The 15,094-nt window shown below is 47.6% G+C and overlaps 1 protein-coding gene and 5 non-coding genes across 8 annotated transcripts in view; 5 read left to right on the forward strand and 1 right to left on the reverse strand.

Annotated features, from left to right (window-relative positions):
• The window catches only part of DHX37 (DEAH-box helicase 37), a 282,506-nt gene that overhangs the window by 5,704 nt on the left and 261,708 nt on the right, over positions 1-15,094 (forward strand). The window contains exons 8-27 of one of the 3 annotated variants that reach the window (XM_068412743.1): positions 162-275; positions 997-1,098; positions 1,591-1,705; positions 2,071-2,166; positions 2,775-2,851; positions 3,600-3,738; positions 3,998-4,074; positions 4,665-4,897; positions 5,341-5,452; positions 6,033-6,139; positions 6,536-6,724; positions 6,853-6,977; positions 7,254-7,370; positions 7,498-7,670; positions 8,065-8,179; positions 8,619-8,756; positions 9,113-9,207; positions 9,665-9,738; positions 10,677-10,774; positions 11,367-11,708. In XM_068412743.1, the coding sequence (XP_068268844.1) occupies positions 162-275; positions 997-1,098; positions 1,591-1,705; positions 2,071-2,166; positions 2,775-2,851; positions 3,600-3,738; positions 3,998-4,074; positions 4,665-4,897; positions 5,341-5,452; positions 6,033-6,139; positions 6,536-6,724; positions 6,853-6,977; positions 7,254-7,370; positions 7,498-7,670; positions 8,065-8,179; positions 8,619-8,756; positions 9,113-9,207; positions 9,665-9,738; positions 10,677-10,774; positions 11,367-11,449 (2,379 nt within the window). In that variant the 3' untranslated portion in view covers positions 11,450-11,708. Of the gene's footprint in view, positions 1-161; positions 276-996; positions 1,099-1,590; positions 1,706-2,070; positions 2,167-2,774; positions 2,852-3,599; positions 3,739-3,997; positions 4,075-4,664; positions 4,898-5,340; positions 5,453-6,032; positions 6,140-6,535; positions 6,725-6,852; positions 6,978-7,253; positions 7,371-7,497; positions 7,671-8,064; positions 8,180-8,618; positions 8,757-9,112; positions 9,208-9,664; positions 9,739-10,676; positions 10,775-11,366; positions 11,709-15,094 lie in introns of those variants that run through there. The other 2 variants (XR_011049208.1, XR_011049209.1) reach the window with 2 other exon arrangements.
• Positions 13,219-13,290, reverse strand: TRNAA-UGC (transfer RNA alanine (anticodon UGC)). The gene has a single exon. It is a non-coding gene; the product is annotated as a tRNA-Ala (tRNA).
• Positions 13,536-13,607, forward strand: TRNAD-GUC (transfer RNA aspartic acid (anticodon GUC)). The gene has a single exon. It is a non-coding gene; the product is annotated as a tRNA-Asp (tRNA).
• On the forward strand, positions 14,037-14,109 carry TRNAF-GAA (transfer RNA phenylalanine (anticodon GAA)). Its single transcript has one exon. It is a non-coding gene; the product is annotated as a tRNA-Phe (tRNA).
• On the forward strand, positions 14,314-14,385 carry TRNAD-GUC (transfer RNA aspartic acid (anticodon GUC)). Its single transcript has one exon. It is a non-coding gene; the product is annotated as a tRNA-Asp (tRNA).
• On the forward strand, positions 14,711-14,782 carry TRNAA-UGC (transfer RNA alanine (anticodon UGC)). The gene has a single exon. It is a non-coding gene; the product is annotated as a tRNA-Ala (tRNA).

Genomic DNA, 15,094 nt, shown 5'->3' on the forward strand with positions numbered 1-15,094 from the left:
GCTGCTTCATGTAGGGTAAACGCATTAAACTGTGCTCAAATGTGTGAGAGAGGCTACAGCCATGAGGATGTGGGGTCAGTGTTTGTGTAGCCGTAGGTTGTCTCGACTTAAAGCTGTCCTTGGGTGAGGCTTCATGTGGTGAAATCGATCTCTCTTCTCAGGACTTTCTGCTTTCAAAGTACAAAGTCGTCATTATTGACGAAGCCCATGAAAGGAGCATGTACACGGATATCTTGATAGGCCTCTTGTCTCGCATCGTGCCCCTTCGTGAAAAGGTAAGGGAAGCAGTGTTTCTGTATTGGACGCAGATGTGCTGGGGAGGATGTTAGATGTGAAGAGGGTCTGTGGGTGGGGGGAATCTGTATAATGTGGAAATCTGACTGAAATCATGAAATAACGCTCAGATAACATGTTTTCTTTTCCATATGACTGAAGAAGCACAGAGCCTACAGAAAGGGGAAAAATAGTACATATCAGTACCAGCAGATAACTTTGCAGGCAATACCCAATTAATTTTAGACTTACAGTGCCACGAGACACGTGTAAATAATTAATGTCAGCAGCCTGTTAGAAACCAAGGTGCTTACTGCTGCACTGGAATAAGCTGCCAACAGCAGTGCTTAGGAGGAGATGTTCTGGGGCTGCCATCCTGCAGTGTTTGGTCCTGACTGACGCTGGGGCTGGTGGACTGCAGGGCAGTGCTTGGCATCTGCATTTGTTTTACTTATGGATGGAGAGAGAATGCAGTGATTTAGAGGCAGGTCACTGTCAGCATCAGGATTGCCAGCGTGGGGTTTTTATGCATTTTAAGCCACGCGGCTTTTGAAGCTGCGTGTATCCTCTGTCACTTGACACGGTGCTTTTACTGTCTTAGATTTTGAGTGCTTTCGTGCAGAGACTTGCATGCAGTCCTCCTAATAGCTCTGGGTTTGCATGCTGTGTAGCTTACCTGCTGCGTGCTTTCCGGCACAGAATAACACATTTGTGTCCCTGCAGAAGGGGCTGCCGCTGAAGCTGATTGTCATGTCAGCTACCCTTCGTGTTGAAGATTTCACCGACAACAAGAGGCTGTTTTCTGTTACACCTCCTGTTATTCAGGTATCGTTCTGCTCACTGGGGTCTGCATCAGATGTAACGGCTGACATACAATGAGGGCTTCCTTTGTAAAATTAATTAAAACACAGGGGCACTCTAATCTTTCCAGTTGGTGCTGAAATCTTTCAGATATCAATTTAAAAATAGTTCTTTTGTTTAGACTATTGTGTCTTTTGGGACTTGGTATTTTTCTTTCTGCTTTTATCAGGAAACTGCCCTGGCAGAATCTGATTATCTTGAAAAACTGTAAATTACAGCTCAGGAGAACTAGAAAGTCTCAATCCAAGCTGATGATCTAAAAGAGAGAAACCAAAACTTTTCTATCAGGGTAGACAACACTGATAACTTCTGTGGGTCCAGTGGTTTGTAGGTTACCAAAACCAAGAACTGAAGAGAAATACAGGGTGAGCTTTTCTAGTTCTCCCATGAAAGCTGTAATGATTGTGTTGGAGTTACAACAGCAAACCAACCCTTGGTTTTGTATTTCCTCTCTAGGTAGATGCAAGGCAATTCCCTGTAACCGTTCATTTTAACAAGAAAACCCCCCTAGATGACTACAGTGGGGAGTGCTTCAGAAAGGTGTGTAAAATCCATCGAATGTTGCCCCCAGGTAAGGTCACTGCTGAGTATGTCTCAAATTCTTTACACTTAACATGTCTCAAGTGTTCTGGGTTGGTTTTTGGGGAAGTTTTTCGTTTGTTTTGAGGTGGGGTTTTTTGTGAATTAGACATTGGACTGCAGTGATGTATTGTGTGCTTTTACTTAGAAGGTTTTTCTTGTGAAAATTACCCTTCAATTGAATCATAGCATTAGCATGCTGCTTCAGGGAGTGGTAGAAGACAGATGCAGCCAAACACGCTGTTCCTCCTTGTTACGCCACAGTATATTTGACCTGTCTCTTACGAAGGATGAGATCTGAAGCTTTCCAAGGTGAAATACCTATGCTGAGGTTGAGAGTGCTTTCTTCTTTTGCAGGTGGGATTTTGGTGTTTTTAACAGGCCAGGCAGAAGTTCACTCTCTCTGTAGAAGGCTAAGGAAAGCCTTTCCGTTCCAAAAAAACAACAGTGCAGGTAATGCTATAGAACAAAGTACTGTGGAACTTTAAATTTATCTCACTGAGAAATGAGCTTGCTTTGCACCTAAAAAATAAAGAGTTGGGGAAAAAAAACAAGGGTTGGGGAAAGGGCTCACTGTGGATGATTTTGATGACTGATTGTTAAGTTTGTGCTGGTTTGAGTTTGGGGAAAAGGTTTATGTATATGATGCCTTCTGGTTCCTCAGCATCCGTTGCATTTCTTCACTTTGTTGGTTATGAATTAAAGTGGAAATGCTGCTGCTTGTTGGAGACTATTTTTAGAATAGTGGAATTTCCCAAGACAACTTTAGGAAGTTAGACAGTCAAATTGTAATCCAGCTCAGCTAGTGGTCTCCTAAACCTCAAGGCATACAGTTGCTGTGTGTGCTGCTGTCAATCCTCTGTATGGTTCCTAAATGGAACAGTAACGTTAAACATGTGCATCCCTGTCCCCTCTACTTTCAGTGTGACTATTTGCTTCTTTCATACTGTGATACTTTTTGAATCCCCAAAAAGATGGGAGTGGGAGCAGACTCTCGCCACTACCTTTTCTGAGAGGAAGGCATGCTCAGCTAACAGTGATTCCACTGGCTGTTTTTGTAGGAGCAGATGATGACAAAGAAGAATCAGTGGAAGAAATCAGAAAATTTAAGAAATCGAGGAAGCGGAGAAAAGTTATGGTAATGTGTGATGGCTAGAATTCCTCCAAGAGACAGGAAGGAGCAGGTACCTCCCTGCAAAACAGTACTCCTGTGTAGCTGTGTTTCTCACCAGCCTGTTTTAGACTTGCATGAAGCCTTGTAGCCTACATATGTCCCCTCAGGAAATCCGGTAATACTACCTGCACTGATAACTGCTGCATTATGAGCAGCAGAGTGCTAAAATCTGTCCCTGGATATTATGGGCAGGAGATTGATTTCAGTTGAGTACTGACCATTCAAACTTTAATGGAAGGAGTTCCAGACTTGCTGGCTCCAGGGCTGCTTTTCATCTCGCTGTTTGTTACCTAAAATTGGGACTGATGCATCTGTGATGAAGGGTAGCGTTTGGCTTCTGCCGGAGTCCTACACGTGCTTTTGTTAGCTGGAGATCTTGATGTTAGAGATATACTGTCCAGTGACATTGGATCCTGGTGGCTGAAGGGGCCTGAAGTAAAGAAATTGTACCCTTTCCCACTGTCCTCCAAGTGAAGAAGCTTGGCTCATCACAGAATGCTGTTTAAAATACTTGAGTTATTCCCCCCTGACTCTCACAGTTACCAAATGCTGAACCTCAGCCTTGAAATGCAAATGAAATCTCTCAATCCCTCTGTCACCTTCAGGTCAACAAATGTTTGGAGTAATTGCTCAGCTTTGCTTTCAAAGCAATGAGAAGTGCTGTTTGTGTCCCCCCTTAACGCTCTGTGGTTGTCTTTCCTGTCTTTCACAGACACTCCCCAAAATTGATCTGGACAATTACTCTGTTGTACCAGTGGATGAAGGAGATGAAGACAGAGATGCTGAAACTGATGATGATGTTGCAGGGTCTGATATCGACCTTGATTTAGGAGATGGAGACTCAGAAGAAGGTTTGGCACTTATGAAATAAAAATTGCATATCTCCCATCACCTGTGAAATGTGTGACATAAGCCAGCTGTCCTTGCTAAACTGGTGTGATAGCACATCAGACCTGTGTCATGGAACAGCTATTAAGATTTTCCAGCTTCAGCTTTGTACCAAATACTTTGCTGGTTTTAAATGAAGTGGTGTTTGTGAAGACATTATTGGGGCTAAGCCTGGAAGTTAGCTTACCGTGTATTTAAGAATATTGATTTATTTCTTCACAGATGAGAAATCTGATTCGTCCCTTCCACTTTACGTGCTCCCGCTCTACTCTTTACTAGCACCAGAGAAACAAGCAAAGGTAAAGGATTTATTGTCACAATGAGTAAATGATCCTTATAGATACGTGTCATCATTGTCTGAAGTCACATGTGCTTTGTGAGTTAAAATTTCCACCTTGGACTATCCATCCGTGGGCAGACTTGAATGGCCCAACGGGCAAGTTGGGAGGGGGTGGGAGCAAGCCTTGCTTGGGCTGGGATCTCCCTAATGGGCCAGTTCAGTGGGTTGGGAGAGATGAAGAGTGACAGTCCTGCAGCACGTTGAAATTAGTCATGGCTATGGGGCATGTGAGGATCCCACCGCCACCAGGCAGTTCTTGCAAATTCTTGCATTCCCACTTGGGCTTCCGAGGTGGCAGCAATGTGTCTAAATACGACCCAACACTGGTGTCTGCTCCACCTGGAGCCCCTGTGGATGTTTCTGAGGGGTTAACTGAGCTGGATGGAGAGCTCCAGAGCTGGAGACAGAGAGTAAAGTCTTTGGTCTCACTCTTGGGTTTCACCTGCAATGCCATATGCGTTGTCATCCCTTTGCAACCTGTCCAAGTTGACTACCTCTCTTTTTTCCGTTGTTGGCAATGCATTTCACATGCCCATCTGTTTCTTGTAGGTATTCAGGGCTCCTCCTCCTGGCACGAGACTGTGTGTTGTAGCCACCAACGTGGCTGAAACATCGCTTACCATCCCAGGCATCAAATACGTGGTTGACTGTGGAAAGGTCAAGAAACGTTTCTACGACAAAATTACTGGGGTTTCGTCTTTCAGAGTCACCTGGATATCTCAAGCTTCAGCTAACCAGCGGGCAGGTCGGGCTGGCCGGACGGAGCCAGGGCACTGTTACAGGTTAGCTACCTGCTGTGGAGAGGGCTAGGAGAAACAAAAAGCCCAACAAGTCTCAGTGTGAATTTGACAGCTTCCTTGGTCCTCTTGCCCCTTTCACAGGGACCTAATGGTGCTTGAAACGTTTTGGTTTTGTCTGCTCTTCATTCAAGTAGGAGAGGTGAAGCTGAACGTGAACTGTCACTGGTGATGATAGTTTGACAGTTTGGCTTCTTGGGCGCCTTTCTCTTGCTGAAAACCCTTGTTTTGGTGGCTAGATTAGCATGGGTTCCACTCCAAGCCTTTTGTGAATAAGGTGGTGTGCCCCAACTGTGTAAATAATTGCATGGTTATGTAAATAGCACCCACAACTGCCTATTTTTTTAAAATCCCTTGCCAATTTTTAATGCATATCTTTTGAGTTAAGATTTCTTTTAAGTCTCTAAGCAGCGTTTCTGGTCCACTAGGTTATATTCTTCAGCAGTCTTCATGGACTTTGAGAAATTTTCTGCTCCAGAAATAACAAAGCGACCAGTAGAAGACTTGATTCTGCAAATGAAGGCATTAAATATAGAAAAGGTGAGGTGTAAATTGGCTTTGTACTACAGCACTCATTAAAGTGGTTGCCCCTAGGAGGCAGAAACAAACACAAATGCCTTTTATCATCGTTTCTTGAGGCTGTGCCTTGTGTTAGAAATTAGGATCCTGGGACTTGAGTTTGGTTCTGCAAATGGCAGAAGGTGCTATGAATTCCACCAGGCCTTAACAGACATGTTTGTTCAGGTAGTAAGAGCTTTCTTGTATTCGTAGTAGTGAAAAAAACCCTGTCCAAACAGGGGTTGTGTTTTGGAGATACTTGAGCACAATACTTAGAGTCTGACCTTAAAGCAGCCTGCCCAGGGCGGTGGCTGCAGTCAGTGGCAGCTGAGGGTGACGCTGGTATTCCTGTTTCCTAATGTTTTTGTTCTAAGCGTTTCCTCCCATTATATGTCCTTTCCTCTTGCTCCTGGCAAACATCCTAAATGTTTCTCTTTGGAATATGTAACCAGCGGCGAGGGTTTCACTCCCTTCCAGGACTTCTTATTGCGTTCAGACTCTGCTTTTCAGTGGGAGCCGTGTCAGTGATGTACTGAAAGGCATCTTCTGTTGGTGTCCGTAGGTAATCAACTTCCCGTTCCCAACGCCGCCTCCAACAGAAACACTTGCAGCAGCTGAGGAGTTGCTGATAGCCCTGGGTGCCTTGAAGGAGCCCCCTATGGCAGGAAGGTAATGTTTGTGGTCCCCCACAAGTTTCCTCTCAGCACCAGGTATTGAGACAGTGGGCATTGCTATCCTCCTGCCTGCTTTTCCATCTCAGCCCTCGCATCTGAGGGTGTGCTTTTGTACAGAGGCTGGCATCATTTTACCAGTCTCTGTTTCACCTGTGTTTGTTTTGCTGGCCCTGGGTGTGTGTGTGGGCAGGGAAAAACTGTGCTAGGAGTGCGCCATGCAGGGCAGGTGGGAGCTGCGTGAGGAAGAGGAATCTCTGCCCCAGCCTTTGGGACCAGCACATAAAAAAATCGGAGAGAACACATCAAATTAATTGGGCTGCCAAAACCAGAAACACAAACTTGTTCTAATGCAGAAGTTGCTTCATTACATGACTTTTCTCTTCCTCCCCAGGCTGAAGCAGCAGCTGGCAGCAAAGCTGAGTTGCCCTATTAGTCCCCTGGGCAGAATAATGGCCACTTTCCCTGTCGCCCCGCGCTATGCGAAGATGTTGGCGTTAAGCAGGCAGCACGACTGCCTGCCGTACACCATTACCATAGTGTCTGCAATGACCGTCCGGGAGCTCTTTGAGGAGTTTGACAGGTGAGTGGGTTAGCCTGACATCCTATTTACAGGGTGCATCACCCTGTCACAGCTGATGCCTCTCTTACATTGAGACCCCTCTGCACGTAAGCACAATATTCATTTATGCCGTTTTGTGTTTCTTTTAGGCCAGCAGTAAGTGAGGAAGAGACGGCAAAACTGAAGGGGAAGAAAGCAAGGCTTTTACAGATGCAAAGGATCTGGGCTGGGCAGGGGCCGATGCAAAAGCTAGGAGACCTCATGGTGATGTTAGGTATTGGAGACAGCGATTTCCCTGTACTGTTCTCTCCCATTCCATTCTCCCTGTCACCTTGAGCTCTCAGCTTTATACAACTAAAGGCGTCCTCGTGCTGTAGGTCTGAGTCCAGCAGTATCTTTTCTAGGCTGTTCTCTGGGCAGTGTCCCAGGCTAACGATGAGTGGGAGCTGTGATATGCACGTGTCGACCATGACTGTACTGTCCCACAGTTGGTTAGATTAGGAGAACTGACCGGCTGAGTTGTTTCCTCCACCTGACTGTTCACTTCCAGGAGCAGTGGGAGCCTGTGAATATGCTGGGTGTACCCGTAAATTCTGTGAAGAAAATGGGCTCCGATACAAAGCCATGCTGGAGATCAGACGCTTGAGAGGGCAGCTGACAACAGCAGGTAAGTGGGTTTTGAGAGGAATTGATGTGTTTGTTCTCTTTCGGGGGGGGCGTGACGAATAAACTGGGCTGTTTGTTGCAACCTTTTTTTTCCTATTGAATCTTAACCCAACCTTTTTTCCGGGCAGTGAACTCAGTCTGCGCTGATGCTGGCCTCTATGTTGATCCAAAGATGAAGCCCCCAACGGAAGCTCAAGCAACTTACTTGAGACAGATTGTGCTGGCAGGGCTTGGGGATCACGTTGCCCGAAGGGTTCAGGCAGAAGAGCTCCTGGATGACAAGTGGAAAAACGCTTACAAGGTAAACAGCTTGATTTGACTGAATTCCTGTTCTCCTGTGTGGCAGAAAGACACTCCTGTACAAAGCCTGGGCTTATGGCTGGATGCAGCGTTGGGGCTGCGTGTGCCGGCTTTCTACAACTTCTCTCCCTAGAATTTAAGAAATTTAAGCAATTTCCCAGTCCTCACGGAGAAATTGTTATAAAAGAGCTAAGAAGTAGCATTAGTCCATCTTGCAAAGTGCTTGATGTCTCCAGAGAAGGTGAAGCAGAAAATTATGGGGTTATTAAAAACCTCGGTCACTTAAGGAAACCATATAAATGTACATCTGAGAGAGACTGAAATTAGAGCAATCAAGAAATTGGATTGCCAGTAACTTATCTTACTCTGCTTCAATCTTCTATGCTTTCTTAAAGACTGCTCTCCTGGATGACCCTGTGTTCATCCATCCAAGCTCAGTCCTCTTCAAACAGCTCCCAGAGTTTGTGGTGTATCAAGAAATTGTTGAGACTACAAAACTGTATATGAAAGGTGAGGCGGCTGCGGTCCCTGCTTGTGCTGCAGGTACGGTGGGGAATTCAGATGTGCCTTAGCAGAATGTTTCCCTTGCTGCAGTGACTGAGCACTCTCCCTACAGAGTGGTCGTACCTCCTGGGATTTGGATCCTTGTGCTTTCTAGATCTGGACCAAGGGAAAAATTGGCCTGGTTTATTCTTCCTCTAGCAGAATGAGCTCGAGGAAAGCTCAGCTTCTGAAATAGCTGCTCAGCGCCAGCCCTGTTAGACCTATTGCTGGTCTAGAAGAACATAAATTAAAAGAACACAAATCTGTACAGTTTACTTGAAAAATGAGATATAAGTAGATCTGTGGACATGAGATCCTGACCACGCGCTGTACTCACGGGACTGGTAGTGAGTGGCGGATCCTGGCAGCAACCCCTCATTCACTTTTGTGTTTTTCCCTTCCTAAGGTGTGTCCGCAGTGGAACCTGAGTGGATTCCTGCCCTGTTGCCACCATACTGCCACTTTGGGAAGCCTCTGGAAAATCCTCCTCCGTCTTACTGCCCCGAAACAGGCCGAATTCGATGTCACAGACCAAGCGTCTTTTGTAAGTGTCTTGAAAAGTGTAACTCAGTAGTTCTGTCCAAGAGCTGCTCTATAGTTACTGTAATGCTGCTTTTAACGAGACTGTCAGCAGACCAGAAAGGTCGAGCTCAGCTTGGACTGTTCAAGGAACTTAACAGCAGTTTGAGTAGCTCCGTGGGATTCATAGCATTTAAATATTGGCATCTTTCCATTGGTGCAGCCATTTTATGCCCATCTGCTCCCCCTGTGAAGGAGCAAGGCTGGCTGGGTGGTGACAGTATCCTCCAGTTTTTTTAGCACCTGTGTTGTCACATCTCCCTTGAAAATGTACCCTCCTCTTCGAGCATTTAGTAGACTCGGTGTGATCTTTCTTTCCAGATCGAGTTAGCTGGGAGCTCCCTGCTGTGGAAGTTGATTACCCAGAAGGTATTGATCGCTACAAATACTTTGCCAGGTTCCTGCTTGAAGGAAAGGTAAGTGTGTTCCAGCTCTGGTACTTCTCTTGACATGAGCAATAAGTTTTTAGCCCAGTTTCTGGAGGAGATTAGCCTTGTGGCTTCTTTCTTTGTGTGCATGCCGATTCCTCAGAGCTTGCTGGTGGCTTGGGGGAGTTTGCTGGAGTTGGTGGGGTGGGGAAGAAACCTTTAAAATACCAAATGGCATGAAAATCAGCATTTGGGTGAAAGAGACCCCCAAATTTAAGTCCTGTTTTTGCAAAGGAAAGAAGTATAGCTCATGTCTTGCCCATTCTGAGACACAGGAGTCATCTAGCAACCCAGTCAGGACAAGATTGGTACGGAGACATGGATGGGAGAGAGATGGTGGTAGAGGATATGAGGTGGAAATCTAGTCCAAGTTCATTGATGATTGTCTCCACAGAACAATTAATTTACCTTGTTCATTATATATTTGTTATAACAAATCTTCCAGGTCATTGAAAAACTGAGTTCTTACAGCCGGTGTCTGCTGTCCAGTCCCCTCATAATGCTGAAGACATGGTCCAAGTAAGTTGTTAAAAATAAGCTTAAGTTTGTTGTCTCCACCGAACACTTTTTAACTTCCTTTTAAATTAAAAAAATTCAATGCTGGGAAGGGTGTTCTAGATAGTGATCTTGGCTGTAGCTGCAGAGAGAGGAAAATCATTTTTTTCTTACCAAGAAAAATTGTGTCTCAAGAGAACTGGGCGATTTTAAGGGCGGTATGGAAGAACACACGCGACCTGCTGGTCACACTGGCCTCTGCGGGCTGCTGCATACAGATCAGTTGCTCACACGTGTAAGAAACTGTCAGATGAGCACTGCTGCTTCCCTTGCTTTTCTTTTGTACTGTCTTTATTTCTTTTCAAAAACATGTTTCCAACAGACTGTGTTTTTCTTGTGGTTTTGATGACATCTATAGAACTGTGACCCTCAAAAGCAAGGTCAGCTGTTGCTTCCCTTGCTATCCCCCCAGTCTCTCTTGTTGACCAAAATAAGGTTTCTCTGAGCCTTCAGTGAGTTTTCATGGAGTTGGTAGATGCAAGGATTTTGAAAGATTTCATTACAAGTGACTGATGTTATCTGAGGGCCCTACAGTTACCAAGTGTTCTCCTGTTTTAGTCAATTTGGAGTTCAGCATGGGACCTATGGATTCCTTTTTGCTTTATCGTGTGCTGTGCAACTGTGCAGCAGACAACCTCACGCTGTCAGCAACGAGAGCAAGCTGCTGCTGCTTTTAACAACAAAAAGTTGTGGTAGAGGGAAGAAACTACTTCTAGTGAACTTCCTGGAGCCAATGACATGTCTCTGTATCCAGAGGTTGTGTGTTTCTACATCTATATTTTTAGCCTGTTAAAAATATTAAGAGTATGAATTCAGAAAGGTGAGCTGAATGCTGTAACACTTTGCTAAACTACACTAATGAACATTGTTTTATTGCGCCATTTTATTTTGGACTGATTTAGACTTCAGCCCAGGACAGAATCCCTTCTGCAGGCTCTAGTTGCAGAAAACTGTGATAATCGCGATGCTTTACTGGCTGCATGGAAGAAAAATCCTAAATGTAAGTGTTCTCCTTGTTAGTCATATCAGTGCAGACTTTGTAGTACCTTGAGCACTGTTGAATTATAATTTTAAAAATGGACGATTTCACTTGATAAGCTCCAAATATTTGCTATTTTCTTACCAGAAACAGGTGTTTGGTTCTTGCAAAGAACTGGAGTTCCCTGTCCTTTAGAAAGCAACATTTATTTGTATTTTAAGAACTTTTTTTTCTGTCATTCTAACCACAGTTAAAATGTTTGGTTTGGGCTTTTGAAAAATTAAACTATGATGGTGGATGTCAGTGGATAGAGGAAAAATTTTTTTCTGGGTAAAATTGATTTTGTTCAGTATCAGGGTACCAGATTGTAAGAGTTCTTTATAGAAGCAGCCACAAAGTGGTGCAGCGATGGCTTTCACAGTAGTTCTCCCATACTTGATACTTTTATATCTGTGTGCGGGTGTCCAAGCTCCAACACTGTCCCGGTGATGGAAAGCTGGTTCTTGCTCTCAGCCTGGGAGCAGGCTGACGCCACAGGATCTCGTCTTTCCAGCAGCACCGCTCCAGTCCCTGACTCCCATAGCAGTCTAACCACTCCGCTCTTTCATTCCAGACTTGCTCGCAGCCTATTGTCAGTGGATCCCCGAAGCTATGCATGATGATCTAGCCACGAAGTGGCCACCAGTAGCAGTGTGAAGTGCCTGACTGTTCTTGATGGACTCCTTTTCTCCAAGATGTTTCGAGAGCGTGGGTTTCCTTGGAAATCTGATGACACAGATGGACTTGCAAACTGTTAGCGGTACCTTTTTGTAAGCCAACTGGGTGATATTCTGGTTTTATGGGAAGCCGTGTTCCCAGAAGTCCTACCAGCTGTTTCACTGGTATTTTGTAATATTAATATTTGGATAATTTTATCCATTGTATTTTGCAGATTGTTTTTTTTATCTGAAGTTTCTCTTTGGACTATATTAGTCATATGGACTATAGTAAATATGTATAGTTCTTGGTTTGGATGGGAGAAATGTTTTCTGTGTGGGATGCTGCAATAAGCAGAGTTTCAGACCTTTCTGGACCCTTCCTGATATGTGGCTGCAGATCCAAATGCAGACCGAACCTTTGGTCCTCATGGTGGGTTCACCCTGGCCGGCAGCTCGGCAGCACGCGGCTGTTCGCTCACTCCGTGTCCCTCCAGCATGACAGGACGTGCAAAAGTGAGAAAACTCGTGGGTTGAGATAAAGGTCGTTTAATTAGTGAAGGGAAGAAGACAAAGAAAAAGAAAAAATCCAAATGATGCAAACAAAGGTGATCACTTGCCACCTTCCACACGATGACCAGCTGGTATCTGAGCATGACACCATACACACTATCCCTTTGGCCAGCTCAGGTCAGCTGTCCTGGTTGTGTATCCTCCCAGCACCTTGCTGCCTCCCAGCCTACTCGTGGGGGGAAGAAGAAGAAGGGGAAAGAGAAAGCCTTGATGATGCTGTGCAAGTACTGCTCAGCAACAACCAAAATACCGGTCTGTTATCAACACTGTTTCAGTCACAAATCCAAAACAGCAGCATATGGGCTGCTACAGAGAAATCAACTCCAGCCCAGCCAGACCCAGTACAGTATTTCTTTTCCTGCTTCTCTAGGAATTTGCCGTGAGTTCAGAGTCTCCATTAATAATTGGATACTCTGAACTATTGCTTTCAATAATTTTTTTCAAATCTCTCCTCCTACCTGGCTCGGTGCTGCAAGCACTCAGATTTCCTGGTGCCCTTGCTCTGCTCCATGGTTTGCCATTGTAGAGTCTGGTGCTCCTAAGCCACCCGCATTTCATGGGCTGGAGCACTTTTGGGAATGCAGCAGCTTGTAGGAAACAGGGCAGACTTTAACCACAACACCTGCTGATTTTGCAGGTAGAAATTTTTGTAGTCCCAGAAGAAAATGCACAGCTTGAGTTTACCTTCCCTTCTGTCTAATCTTTTTCCTGCCTGTGCTCACTCTGTGTTAATTTGCTGTTGCTAATGGCTGTGATATGAGAGGGTGGGGGCAGAGGCCTTCCTGCCCCTGTGCTCCGGAGGAAGCTGGTGCAGCCCAAGGACAGAAAAGGCTGGGTGCCTGCACCCACCACTCCCACTGCACCCACCTGCAGGCCAGGACACAAATAAGTGTTAAAAATATCTAATGCTGATGAAACATAAGCTTTCATTTTTGAGTAAGAAGGAAAACAGCCCCGGGTAGCTGTGTGTTTATAATTGTAGTGTTTAGCAATACGCACAGGCAGGGGGGAGCTGGGAGCTCTTGGCTGGGCTCTTTTCTCTAGCAACAGAGGTTTGCAAACTGCTCTGTGCTTATGGGAGGAACGAGAAAGGAAAAGGAAACGGTGGAGCCTGTTTACAAATTACGGCTCCTCTGGGAAACTGGGCAAGAAAAAGCAAAAACATCCGACTTCAGAGGGCGGGTGGCCAAAACCAAGTGGAGATGCCGGGGATTGAACCCGGGGCCTCATACATGCAAAGCATGCGCTCTACCACTGAGCTACATCCCCTCCTTTTTTAGTGTGTTTTGCACGCCTTGTACAGAACTATTGCAGGCCACAGGCCGGGCCCAGCGGGCACGCTGCTCCGCGCCGCGCCGTCTCCCCTGCGCTGCGCAGCCCCGCGTCGCGCCCCGCGCCGGCAGCACCTGCGGGAGCAGCGCGGGGTGTGCGGGAGGCTCGGCCCGGGGCGGGCCCGCTGCGGGCGGCGGCCGCGTCCTTACCCTGGAAGGCGGGAAAAAGCTGTCATGTGCCTGTCCTCGTTAGTATAGTGGTGAGTATCCCCGCCTGTCACGCGGGAGACCGGGGTTCGATTCCCCGACGGGGAGGTTGCATATTTTGGCCCCCGCGGCCATTTTTCCCGGGCGGCCCCCGCGCAGGGTTGTGCCGGTGGAGCGGCGGGGCCGCGTCACTCCCCGCGGGGACAGCCCGGGGGGGCGAGGTAAAGCAGGCAGAGCTGCTTCTTTATGTCGGGGAGGTGGGTGGGGGTCCGCCGCTCGCCCCGGGGTACCTGCTGAGCGCCCCGCTGCCGCTGAGCTGGTACTTGGGGGTTGCCTGGGGTCCCACCCCCGCCGTGCGGGCGATTGGAGAGCGGTGCGAAGCGAGGGGCGGGGGGAACCCCCGAGCGACCCACGGGCCGGGTGCTGCCGCCGCGTGGGTGAGACCCGCGTGGGGAGGGCGGGCAGCGGCTGGGGCGCGGGCACCCAGGGGCGCGCTGGGCGGGGTCGTGTCTGCGGCCAGGGTGGGGGCCATTGGTCGCCGAAATAGCTCAGTTGGGAGAGCGTTAGACTGAAGATCTAAAGGTCCCTGGTTCGATCCCGGGTTTCGGCAGAACTTTTTGTCTTTCACCCCGCGGGTGACGGGGGGTCCTTTTGCTGCGGGGCGGGGCGGCTGGGGCGCTGTCACCGCAGGCGGCCACACGTTGTGGGTGTTTTGTGGTGGGAACCGCTTCCCGCGGCGGCTGGTGCGGACAGTCCCTGCCCCGCGGCGGGTGCTCGGGCACGGCGCGGCCCGCCGGGAACTGTTAATACAACGTCCTCGTTAGTATAGTGGTAAGTATCCCCGCCTGTCACGCGGGAGACCGGGGTTCGATTCCCCGACGGGGAGGTTGCAGTATGTTTTTTTTCCTTAAGTTATTTTTTCATTCTGTCACGGATTTTTCTGATTTCCAAATGAGCGAAAAAACCAGAGTTGTGTGTGTGCGAACCTAGAGAGTTCTCGCACTTCTAAGAGCTGTCTGAAGTTCACACCTATCTTTGACCACCGCCATACCCCGCTCACAGCCCGATCCGGGGCCTGGGGGCCACACGGCTGCCCGTGTCCCCTGTCCGTGCCCAGCGCCCCTCTGCCCGCCGCTCCCCGCAGCCCGTCAGTGGAGGGACGGGCACGGGCAGGGACCTGGCCGCCAGAGAGGGGAGCATGCGGCGGGCTGGGGGATGTAGCTCAGCGGTAGAGCGCATGCTTTGCATGTATGAGGTCCCGGGTTCAATCCCCGGCATCTCCAGAGCAGTCCGGCCGTTATTTTTTCTGCCCCCCGAGATGTATTTTAGCCGGGGTTAAAGTTGCTACATTGTATTAAACAACACGAAACTGCCCTGAGAACGTGCTGCCCTGAAAGGTGCACAGTGGCACAAAATGGCCTTTTTTTGTCGCTCGGTTCTCCTCAGGACTACGTGAACACTCCCGATTCTCATGTGTGTCTGTGTTATTTCGTTGCTACACTAAGGCCCTGCAGACGCAGAGCAGCCCGAAGGGAGGAAGGAGACACCAAACCCTGAAACGCAGGGGAATGCTGGCGTGCCAGCACTGCCTGACA

The sequence above is a fragment of the Nyctibius grandis genome, chromosome 14, assembly GCF_013368605.1.
Source record: "Nyctibius grandis isolate bNycGra1 chromosome 14, bNycGra1.pri, whole genome shotgun sequence".
Classification (NCBI taxonomy): domain Eukaryota; kingdom Metazoa; phylum Chordata; class Aves; order Nyctibiiformes; family Nyctibiidae; genus Nyctibius; species Nyctibius grandis.